General features: G+C 45.1%; 1 protein-coding gene across 1 annotated transcript in view; it reads left to right on the top strand.

Annotated features, from left to right (window-relative positions):
• The first annotated feature begins 10,914 nt into the window (after positions 1–10,914).
• LOC121292315 (1-phosphatidylinositol 4,5-bisphosphate phosphodiesterase beta-2-like) overlaps positions 10,915–12,815 on the top strand; it is a 138,949-nt gene continuing 137,048 nt past the window's right edge. Inside the window, 1 exon segment of the mRNA XM_041214167.1 lies at positions 10,915–10,974. Within this exon segment, the coding sequence (XP_041070101.1) occupies positions 10,915–10,974 (60 nt within the window).

Raw genomic sequence — 12,815 nt, 5'->3', positions numbered from 1 at the left:
GAACGTTCCCCTGCTCGGACAGAATTCCAGATTGGCCCCAAGCCCCGAACCCTCCCTCGGGTGCTGGTGCCCCGCAATATGAGCCGCCTCGGGGACATGCCCTCCGTGCCTTTTGGCACGGCAAAGAGGGGCTTTTTGTACGGACTGCTGCTGCACACCTTCCATTTTCTCGCCCTTGTCCGTCGACCGGACATGCCCTGGCGTGCCTTGTTGCCGTCCGGCGGCAGAGGCCCCCGATGGGAGGCCCTCTACGGAGGTGTCCTCCCCCTTTCTATCGGGGACCTGGGTTGGAGGGTGTTGCATGCAGCAGTCCCTTATAATAAGAGGATGCATAGGTTCACGGACTCTCAGGACATGTGCCCTTTTTGCAGTCTTGTGGAGTCCGTGGACCATGTATACATAGGGTGTTGTAGGCTGCACTCCCTTTTTAGTTATTTGAAAAACCTTTTATTGATGTTTTGTTTGCACTTCAGCCCCACGCTCCTGATCTATGGGCACCCGGTGCGGGAAGGAGGAGGACCTCCTCGTGAACCTGCTCCTGGGCCTGGCCAAGTTGGCCATTAACAGGTCCAGGCAGCGGGCAATCGACGGGGGAGTCCCGCCCGATTGTTTGTCCCTCTTCCGTGGCTACGTTCGCTGCCGGATGTCCCTGGAGAAGGAGCACGCGGTGTCTGCTGGCACTTTCGAGGCCTTCCGTGCTCGGTGGGCACCGCGGGGACTGGGGTGTTTTGTTGACACCTTTAATCACATTTTGATTTAAAGTTTGTAAGTTTCCTTTAAACTTTGTTCTTGGTTTTACAGCTGACCTGAATTAGGGGCTGTGCCTGATTTATCCCAATTTTGTTGATTTGGTTTTTTTCATTTAAAAGATTATCAAGAGTTCAAATCTCACAATGGCAAACTATGAAACAATGTAACTTCGTCTGAATAGGAACAGATGGAAACATGTTTGTACCCGAAAGAGTTACAAAGGTTAAGCTTGGCCTAAATAGCCAAGTGGTTATGTACTGGGTTTGTAACCCCAAGATCAAGAGTTCAAATCTCACAATGGCAAACTACGAAACTATGTAACTTAATCTGAAACAGATGGAAACGGGTTTGTACTCGAAAGAGTTACATTACTTAACCTTCCTAACCCTGCTACTATGTCTTGGTGTTTCCCTGACATCCACAGTGGAGCTGGAGCAGCCTGCTGACTGCTACACCCTGTTGTCTGTGATGACTTTGGTGTGCATCCCCTGCAGGGCCGAGACCTGGAGGGTCCCAGCCTACTTTCGGTGTCCTGCTGTGGGCCAGCTGTACCCTCCTTGGTCAGTGGAGCTGGATCAGCGGGGGTCACAGGAAGAGAGGATTTGGATCAGTTGAACATTCCTGGAGCCATCTGGGGGGTGGCCTAGGGGCATTGTGCTGCTGGTCCTCCACCTGTGGGTGCCCAACGGCTCCTGGCTGACTCCTTTCGGAGAAGGGAATACTGGAGTGAGATCGAGCTATCCTGCACCTCTCTTGAGTTGACACTGTTGGAGGCAACTTGACGTCAGTGATTGAGTTCAGCCCATGCAGCAATGCAGGGCTGATGTCCTGGAGCAAGGTCTCTATGGCGGCTGCCATCCTCTCAATGTTGACCTCTGGAAATGGCATGCTGGCACTATCGCCTTGCACTGAAGGCAGACAGAATTCTCGATCATCACTTGCAATCTGAGGAGTGCACCGGACATTCCTTCCTGATGTTCCCGTGATTGTCTTTGCAGCTTCCTGAACTGAGTGACGACTGAGTCCAGAGGCTTATCATCTGACTTGGACTCAGCAGATTCTTTGCCTCCAGCAGTCCTCTGAGTGCCAGCCACCAAGGATGTCCCTGCCTCCGCCTACTGTGGAACAGATTGTGCTCACCAGATTGTGACCCTTAGGCTGCTCTACATCTATGCCCCATCGAGGCGTGTGTTGCTGCGCTGGTGGAGGGTGCAGGTGAGCTCCGTGACGGGTCTTTAAATGGTGCTGCCCTCAGGGTCCTCATCTGAGGTGCTCTTGGCACTGGGGTTGGGCTCAAGGTTGCCTGAAGGCAACATGTCAGATGTGCCTAGGACAGAAAGTGGAGATTATTAGCGTTTGGCAGCCACATTGAACACAGAACATTGGACTCAGAGTAGCGTTGAGAAGGGGATGATGTGGTGCAGGATCCTCACGTGGGTCTTCCCTGCTGACCTCATTGTCACCACAGGAACAGTCTACATCCTGTCCAGACAGCTCCAATGTGCAACTCTTGAACAGAGTGAGGACCTTGATGTCCAGCACTCCACCCCCGATCTGGGACCTCTCCTGGTGATTGTGCGCAATCTTGTCCTGCATAAAGACAGATGGAGAGAATGTTGCTCGGGAGCACGCCAGACCAAATAACAAGGATGTCAGACGTATGTGTGTGCTGAGTGGAGCCATGGACAGGTTGAGGAGGCAATCTCCAGAGGAAATGAGCCAGATGGAGATGTGAGGGTGCGCATGAGAGGATGAGTGGTGATGTCCTTTGAGCTGGCAGTGAGTGATATGCCAGTGAATATGTGAGGCACATCAGTGGCTAGCAACCAGCGATCCAGCGTGTTTCCCACGACTGCATTATTTATGACGAGGGAAGAGGCTGATACGGCATGAAAACCACCAATACCCATTACCCCACTTAGTGTGAATCTTAATTCTATCCATCCTCTCCAGCACTGCAATGTTCTCCTTAATCAATACTGCAAACCCCCTCCTTTCTTTCCTTCTCTATTTTTCCTGAACACCATGGGTGGAATTTTCCGTCCCTGTTTGCTTCGGGCGTCATGGTGGGAGTGAGTGGACAATATGGCGGGAAGGTCAAAAATTGCTTTCACGCTTTCGTAAAACCAGTTGCGATTGTCCGCTATGTCCGTCATGGTGGACTGTGTTTCCTGCTGCGGCAGGTCAGGAATGTCATTTTAATAGATCTGCATATCGTTATAAGCCCTGCTTGCCAGACTATAAGACCATAAGACGTAGGAGTAAGAGTAGGCCATTTGGCCCATCGAGTCTGCTCTGCCATTCAAAGAGATCATGGCTGATCTGATAATCCTCAACTCCAGTTTCCTACCTTTTCCCCATAATCCCTTGATTCCTTTACTGGTTAAATATCTGTCTATCCCAGCCTTGAATATACTTAGTGGCCCAGCTCTACAGTTCTCTATGGTAAAGAATTCCACAGATTCACTACCCTCCGAGAGAAGAAATTCCTCATCTGTGTCTTAAATGGGTGACCCCTTACTCTGAGATTATGCCCTCTGGTCCTAGACTCTCCCACAAGTGGAAACAACCTCTCAGCATTTACCCTGTCGAGCCTCCAAGAATCTTATATTGTTCAATAAGGTCACCTTTCATTCTTCTAAACTCCAATGTGTACAGGCCCAACCTACTCAACCTCTCCTCATAAGAAAATCCCTCCAATACCAGGATCAACCTAGTGAACCTTCTCTGGACTCCCACCAATGCCAGTATATCCTTCCTTAGATAAGAGGACCAAAACTGTTCATAGTATTCTAGGGACAGAATTTTTCTCTTGTTGGGTGGGCGTGTGCCTGATGTTATGAGACAGCCTTTTGGTACAGCTGAGTTATTTAAAAATTCCAGAGGGAAACTTTAAGCAACTGTCATAACCTATATTTTAAGTGGTATGCTCGAGATGCAACTCTAAATTCAGGAATCAGACCACCTGTTCTCAAGAGGTTTTATATTAAACTAAATGAAACATTTTATTAAATTACAACACATACACATGGCTACAAATTACTACTATCATAACTTTTAACAAATTCCCAAACTAATCTGCATTAAGGCAACAGTAACCCATAGACTTAACCAGACACCAGGCAAAGCATTTTCACCTTACGAATTCAAAATGAGGTTCCTCTCATTTTGGTTCCTGTGGAGACAGTTGTAGGCTTACAGCTACTTTGATCTTACATTGCCTCTGCCCTGCACACACAAAACTGCTGAAGTTATACCTAACACAGCTCATTGAATGTATATTCTAATTGTATCACCAGCCCCTTCTAACAATATAACCCATTTCATAGTACCAATTTTATTAGTAATAGAAACATTGCTTGGTCTCTGCTAGCCAAGTGCCAGATTTCACTCGCTTTCTTGAATGCTCTATTCAAAAAATGCAAATGTATTCTACCTCTCTTACATCTCAAAACTAGTACACATCAAAGCACCCAGACTAGCTGGCTTAAATCCAATTAAGACACACCCACAGACTAAACCTCTATTTTAAAAGAAAAATATTTTCCAATAATATTACAAACATTAATAGCTTCATGACATCCGACCTGAACGAGCATAAAATGACGCATGAAGATGTCGGGCGAGTGTCCTAACATCATCATGTACTCGCAGGATATTTCTGTCAGGGGGCGTGCACGGGAGTCAGCAGTGTGCCCGCCAACAATTAAGCAGCCTATTAAGGCCCTTAATCAATTAATGGACTAGAATTTTTGGCTGCCTGTCCAACCGTTCTGTTGATGGATAAGCGAAAAGGCCAAGCGACTTTTGTGTTTTTGGTGAAACCTCATCCACAGGCTGGATGAGGTTTCGACCAGTGATTTAAAAAAATAAAACTTTTAACACTCACCATTTAACATGTCCCTGCTTATGTGACAGAGTCACATGAGGGGACAAGTTTTCATTATTTTTAATATCTTTATTTTGATGTTAAAAATCTTCAGCTCTCTGTGCCTCAGGGAGCTTTTACTGTGCGCACTTGCGTGCATGCGGGAACTTCAGTGCTCACCCTCCTCCCACCTCCACCTCGGCAGCGCTGAGGCTCTGAGCGCGCCTTTCACGCTGGCTGGCTGTTAATTGGTCAGCCAGTGTGAAATTGTGATTGGGGCCTGATCGCGGGCGGCAGTTGTCTTCGCGACCACTCCTGGGCCAGCCTGCTGTGCTAACCCAATGAGGGCAAAATTCAGCCCTGGGTGTGGTCTAGCTAGTGCCTTGTATAGTTTTAGCAAGACTTCGCTATTTTTAAATTCCATTCTCTTTGAACTAAAGGCCAACATTCCATTTGCCTTCCCTGTTACCTGCTGAACCTGTATGCTGGCTTTTTGTGATTCATGCACGAGGACCTCCAAATCCCTTTGTGCTGCAGCTTTCTGCAGTCTTTCTCCATTTAAATATCCAGCTGCTCTATATTTCCTGCCAAAGCGCAAAACCTTACACTTTCCAACATTATATTCCATCTGCCAAGTTTTTGCCCACTCACTTAACCTGTCTATATCCCTCTGTAGACTCTTTGTGTCATCCTCACCACTTGCCTTCCCACCTATTTTTGTGTCATCCACAAACTTGGCGATAGTACATTCACTTCCCTCATCCTAGTCATTAATATATATGGTAAATAATTGTGGCCCCAGCACTTATCCCCGTTGCACGCAACTAGTTACAGGTTGCCATCCTGAAAATGCCCCCCCTTATCTCAACTTTCTGTCTTCTATTAGTTAGCCAATCCTCTATCCATGCTAACATATTACCCCCAACACCATGGGTTCTTATCTTATTAAGTAGCCTTATGCGCGGTACCTTATGAACGCCTTTTGGAAATCCAAATATATTACATTTACTGGTTCCCCTTTATCTGTCCTGCTTGTTACCTCCTCAAAGAATTCTAATAAATTTGTCAGGCATGATTTCCCCTTCATGAAGCCATGCTGACTCTGCTTGATTATATTATGCATTTCTAAACGCTCTGCTATTACATCCTTTGAAATAGACTCCAACATTTTCCCAATTACTGATGTTGAGTTAACTGGCCTATAATTACCTGATTTTTGTCTCCCTCCCTTTTTGAATAGGGGTGTTGCACTAGCTGTTTTCCAATCCTTTGGGACTTTTCCAGAATCTAAGGATTCTTGGAAGATTACTACCAGTGGATCCACTATCTCTGTAGCTAGTTCCTTTAATATCTGAGGATGCAATCCATCAGATCCAGGGGACCTATTGGCCTTTAGCCCCATCAGTTTCCTCGTACTTCTTCTCTGGTGATAATTATTGTATTTATTTCCTCCTCCACTTTTTCCCCTTGATTATTTAGTATTTTTGGAATGCTATTGTCTTCTACTGTGAAGACTGATGCAAAGTATTTATTCAACTGCTCTGCCATTTCCTGGTTCCCCAACATTATTTCCCCAGCCTCATTCTCTAAGGGCCAATGTTCACTTTGGCCTCTCTCTTCCTTTTTATATATTTAAAGAAGCTCTTTCCGTATAAAAAACTGTCCATTTTTATATTACTTGCTAGTTTACTCTCAAAGTTTATTTTCTCCCTCTTTATTATCTTTTTGGTCATCTTTTGTTGGTTTTTAAAACTTTCGCAATCCTCTCACTTATTATGTGGCAAAGATTAGTTGTATATTTTTTCTTTCAATATGACACTATCCTTAACTTACTTGGTTAACATGGTTGGTTTATCCCCTTCTTTCTTGCTGGGATATATCTTTGTTGTGAGTCAGGAACTATTTTCTTAAACATCTGCTGTTGTTCATCAACTGTTTTTTCTGCTAAACTCCTTTCCCGGTCCACTCCAGCCAACTCTGCCCTTATTCCTTTGTAATTACCCTTATTTAGGTTTAGCACAGTTGTTTCTGACCCAATTTTCTCACTCTCAAACTGAATGCTAAATTCTACCATGTTATGGTCACTGTTTCCTAGGGGGTCTTTCATTCTGAGATCATTTATGAAACCTATCTATATTCACATTACCAGATCCAAGATAGCCTGATCCCTGGTTGGATCCATAACACATTGTTCTCGGAAACTGTCCCGAATACAGTGTATGAATTCTTGCTTATGGCTACCTCTGCCAATTTGATTTTCCCAATCCATATGAAGATTAAAGTCATCCATGATTAATGTACTGGCTTTTTTACATGCCCTCATTATTTCCTGATTTATTCTTTGTCCTACAGTATAGCTACTCTTAGGGGGCCTATAGACTACTCCCACCAGTGTCTTCTTCCCCTTGTTATTTTTTACCTCCATCCATATGGATTCTACATCTTCTGATCCAAGATTATTTCTTGTTATCGCACTTATTCCACCGCGTACTAATAAAGCTACCCCATCACCCTTTCCTTCCTGTCTGTGCTTTCAAAAAGTGACATACCCCTGAATATTTAGTTCCCAGCTTTGATCTCTTTATAATCATGTCCCTGTAATGGCTATAAGATCATACCCATTAACTTCTATCTGTGCCATTAATTCATTTATTTTGTTCCGAATACTACATTTACTATGCATTTAAGTAAAGAGCCATTCATTTTGCCTTTTGACCATTTTTTCCCCCTTTGACAATATTTGCTGCTATTTTTATGTTCGTACACTCTGTCCCTTCCTGACACACTTTGGACAACATTACCTAAATAGCTGCCCTGCAATGATGCCATATTCTTTTGTTTTGTAAGCTTATTTATCCCCTCTCCAGAACCCTCCTCCCTCTATTTAGCTTAAAGCCCTGTCTACAGCCCTAGTTATTTGATTCGTGAAGACACTGGTCCCAGCACGGTTCAAGTGAAGCCCGCCCCACCAGAACAGCTCCTTTCTACTCCAGTACTGATGCCAGTGCCCCATGAATTGAAACCCATTCCTCCCACACCAATTTTTGAACCACACATGTAACCCCTTGACTTTATTTACTCTATGTTAGTTTGCCTATGGTTTAGGTAACAATCCTGACCGGGATCTTTAGGTCGGCAAGCAGGGGGTGGGGTCCACTTGCCAACGCGTAAAATGACGTGGGATGATGTCGGGTGGAATCCCTGATGTCACCCCATGTCATTTCAACTTTCAGGTCGGCGGGGGCGCAGCCGAATCAGCCGTGCGCCCACCGACCTGTCAACAGCCTATTGAGGCCATTCACAAACTCATTAACATCATTAATGGACCTGCCCGTCCAACCTTAGGGTTGGTGGGCAGACCGGGAGCCCTGGCGGGCTTCATAAAAAGCATGAAACCTCATTCACGGGTGGGATGATGTTTCATGAGGACTTTTAAAAATTTAATAAATGTCCCAACTCATGAGGGGACATGTCGGGGAAATTTTGTTTATGTACATTTACCATTTTTTAATTTGACGCTGATCTCCCTGAGGCAGCACTTAACCTCAGGGAGATGAGTATACTCTTTCACGCATGCATGAAAGAGCGCACTCCCAGATGAGGGAATCACCCCCACTCGCACAGGAAGTGCATAGCTCTTCCTGGCAGACATCATGCTGAGCAGGCCTTAATTGGCCTGCCACATAAAATGGTGGCAGATCTGAGGCGCGTCTGCACGCCCCCCACTCCTGAACTTCCCCCCCAACAGGGGGAAAATTCTTCTCCATAAGATTATTACCTTGGAGGTTCTGCTTTTTAATTTAGCTCCTAACTGTTTAAATTCTTTCAGCAGAACCTCCTTTCTAGTCCTATCAATATCGTTAGTACCAATGTTGGTACCATCCCTCCCCACCCACTCCAAGTCCATCTCCTGAGGAGATGTCCTTAACCTTGACACAGGGCAGGCAACCCAGCCTTTGGGACTAATGCTCACGGCTGCAGAGAACAGTATCTATCCCCCTAATTATACTGTCCCCTACCACTACTACATTCCTACTTCCTCCCCCCACTTGAATGGCTCCCTGTACCACAGTGCTGTGGTTAGTTTGTTCATCCTCCCTGCAGCCCCCACTCTCATCCACACAGCTTGCAAGAACCTCATAACTGTTGGAAAATTGCAGGAGCCGAGACTCTCGAATGCTACCCTCTGTGTCCCAATACCTGCCTCATCTGCAATCACACCCTCCTGTCCCTGATCACAGACCAAATTCATAATACCTAATCTTAGGGGTGTGACCGCCTCCTGGAGCAAAGTGTCCAGGTAACTTTCCCCCTCCCTGATGTGGCGCAATGTCTGCAGCTCGGACACCAGCTCAACTCAGACTCAAAGTTCCTTACTACAGATGTGTTCGCTCTGGATGACCTTGATGTCTAGCAGGTCCCATATACTGCAGCAGCACATCACCTATCCTTCCAACACTATCGTATTTTATTTAATTTATTAATTAATTACTCTAGTATCCCTGCTCTTTACACTTGAAGAAGCCCCACTCTTTATTTTATTGTAATTAATTATTTTTATATACCAGTATCGATCTTCTACTTAAGCTATTATTAAGAAATAAAGACTAGAGACCTAAACACAAACTAAAGACTTTAATTTTACTTTAAAGACCAGAAATACTCACCAATCAGCTGCTTTCCCTGCACTCGTTGTGGTTCGTGACGTCACTCTGCCGCTAGTCTGACATGGACTCTCTTCACTCTTTTTGAAATGAAGTCTCCCCGCTCTTTCTAAAGTGAACTTTCCGTGCTCTTTTTTTAAAATGTCGGAATCAGCCCCTCCATGCTGGATCCCCCGTGATTGTACGCTGATGTATTTCACATAAGCAACATGCACCTGGTGAGCTGCACTTCATTCGAAACATTGAAGTTTGTTTGCCTACCTTGCTTCGGGCAGCACTCACAGTCATCAGTGCCAGGCTTCACAGGCAGCACCACATCACTTTTAGAAGACTCACAGGCAGATCTCTATCTACCAGACCAGCAGTAAGGCGGTGGTTGCTTTTCAACAGCTGCAGGGCGAGGGCTGTGCTGGGGAAGGGGGGTATACCCAAGGTGTGAGTGGGGGCACATGTTGATCTGTGCAAGTGGCCCCAAGATGATGAGGGCTGAGGAGGCAGTCTCCAGAAGAGATGAGGCTAGATGGAGAGGTGAGGGTGTGTGTGTGAGAGAGTGAGTGGTGATACCCCTTGAGCTGGCAGTGAGTGAGATGCCAGTGCATGTGTGATGGCTTTGCGTGTGTGTGAGTTTAGAGTGATGAGATGGTTGCCTTACCCTGGTGGCACGGATGAGACCATTCATCCTCTTTCTGAACTGGATGACCAACCTCTTGTATGTAGCACTGGCACTGACCATCACTGCCACCGTCTTCCAAGCTGGATTGGTGAGATTGCTGGACATCCTCCGGCCAGAGCAAGGATGGAGGAAATCATGGCGGGCCTCTGGAAGATGGGTCACTGAACTCTTCTTGGCTTTCAGGGCCATGTTTTCACTGGAGCAGTCCTGGGTTGCAAGCATTGAGAACTGTGTGTACTGCTGCAGTTTAGATATGGCACCCAGAGTGAGGAAATAGAGAGGTAATGGCGTGGCGGGTGATTCAGAGGCCACCCGCCAGCCTGATGGTGTGCTTCCCATGGCTATATAATTAATGAGGCGGGAAGTGGGTGATATGGCATGAAAACCCGCCATTGCGGCTGGAGGATAAAATGTCCATTTTCCTGCCCGCTACCACTATTAGTACAAATCTGGGATGATCCTGCCCCTTGTATTTTGGAATATTTAGTACCAATCCTGCCCTATTTTGAGCCAGGTCTCTGTAATTACACCACATCATATTTCCACATGGCTATCTGCGTCTGCAGCTCACTAACCTTATTTACCACACTCCGCGCATTCATGTATCTGCACAGTAACTGTAAATTTAGATTTTAATACATTCTCTCTTACCCTGACTCCATCTAATTTTCTACTGTAGTGCTACCTGTCTCTCCCAATTTTCTGTGCACCTTAGTATTTCTCTCTGTTATTATGTCTTGGTTCCCACATCCCTGCCAAGTTAGTTTTAAACCTTGGCAGGTCTGGCAGCATCTGTGGAGAAAGAAACAGAGTTAACATTTTGAGTCCAAATGACTCTTCTTCAGAGCTAAAGACAAGTAGAAATCTGATGGATTTTATACTGTTTAAGAGGGAGTGGAGCAGATGGAGAAAAATAGATGGTCATGGATGGGTGGGAGCTAAGGAGAAATTTGACAAAGATGTCATGGACACAAGACAATGGTAACAAGACTAAAAAGGGTGCTGATGGTAGCATAAAGGTAAACTAACAGAATGTGTTAATAGCTGAACAAGGATCAGCGCTCTGTTAAAGCAAAACATAAAATCAAGTGACAGATGGCCCTGTTGGTGGAATGGCGGGGTATGGGGGGAGTGTGGCAGAGCTTAAGGTAAATAAATAAACAAATAACTAAATAAATAAATGGATGAAAAAGAGGTAAATATGGAGTATTTATATATGGTTTGAAATTGTTGAACTCAATGTTAAGTCTGGAAGGCTAATCAGAAGATGAGGTGCTGTTCCTCTAGTTTGCATTGGACTTCACTGGAACATTGCAGCAGGCCAAGGACGGGCATGTGGGCATGAGAGCAGGGTGGTGTGATGAAATGGCAAGCGACAGGAAGGTCTGGGTCATGCTTACTGACTGAACGAAAATGTTCTGCAAAGCGTCACCCAGTCTGCGTTTAGTCTCTCCAATGTAGAGGAAACCACATTGGGAGCAACGAGTGCAGTTGACCAAATTGAAGGAAGTACAAGTGAAGTGCTCCTTCGCCTGAAAGGAATATCTGGCGCCTTGGACGATACGGATGCAGTGGTAGGATCTCTCCCTCTGAGCCAGAAATTCTGGGTTTGATTCCCATTCTGGGATTTAATGGCCACGTAAGGTGCATTCATAAAGAGGCCAAACAGGCTGCTTATCAACCTGTAGATTCTTCTAATACACCTATGGCAGGTGGTAAAAGTGGGAAGGTCTCTTGGCCACCTGAAACTGCAGAAAGCAATGATAAACTACTGCAGTACCTTACCAAACATAACTGTGGACTAAAACTTGGAAGTCCATGGTCACCAATGATCTTTTAAGGTATGGTACCTGAAGAAAGTGTGAAGTATGGTAGGATGCATTGTACTGTACAGCATGGTAAAGAATGGTATGACCAGTGTTACGATCAGGTGATCACTCCTTGTTTGCCTGTAATAGTTTTTTAAAAAAAGAATATGCTTGCCAATTCAGTGAATGTTTAACTGTTTACATACTGTGCCAGCAAAAGCCACACACAGACAAGTTTCCTTGAAAGTTTTTAAAAAAGAAAAGAAAATAGTAATTATTGCACTTAACTGGGTCTAATAAAAATATTAACAACACTCCAACTTTCACGCACACATGCACTCAAGGTTCACACACACACAAACACACACAAGTAAGTTACAGAGGATAGGTCAAGCAGTCTTTTTAGTGTCCAATAAAAGTTAAAGGTCTTGTAGACTGATAACCTGGATGGTTTCAGGCTGAATTTGAGGGTCCCTTTGGATTTGGTGTCGAGATGATTTAAATATGTTGAGACAATTTCTCTGTTTTTATGGTGTAGGTAGCAGCTGGTTCTTAAAACTTTGCCTGGGGTGGATGGATGGTCAATCAGCAGACAGGGCTCAAACTTACAAGCTGGCTGGAGAAAGTGTCCCACTCAGTGGTCCAGCCTTTTTGGCGTCTCTTCTGCTTCTGTTCTGTGGCCTGGAGAAAAGCAGTTTCATAAACACAAAAGAGGGTTAGTTGGCTCATTCCATGATCAGTTACCCAAAAATGGTCATGGCTAGTGGATTCCAGGTCCATGGTTTACATGATTAGATTATGGCTGGATGAATTCCTTTCTCAGCCAGAGTTCATTGTCGGAGATGATTATGTCTAATGCTTCTTACCCTACTGAGTTGAGTACACAGGTGATTGTATGGATGCCTTGTGAATGGGTTAGGAGATAGCCCATCCACACTCCTTCAAGGTGATTGTTTCTGATGGACAGGTTGACTGCAATTTAATACTTTGGAATTTGTAAGGTATCATGATGCAAATGTTCACCCATCTTAGAAACTGCTGTTTCAAGTCAC

The sequence above is a fragment of the Carcharodon carcharias genome, chromosome 20 (genome assembly GCF_017639515.1).
Source record: "Carcharodon carcharias isolate sCarCar2 chromosome 20, sCarCar2.pri, whole genome shotgun sequence".
In the NCBI taxonomy this organism is placed as follows: domain Eukaryota; kingdom Metazoa; phylum Chordata; class Chondrichthyes; order Lamniformes; family Lamnidae; genus Carcharodon; species Carcharodon carcharias.
Note: the sequence above shows the minus strand (reverse complement) of the source record. Positions and strands in the feature narration are given on the sequence as shown.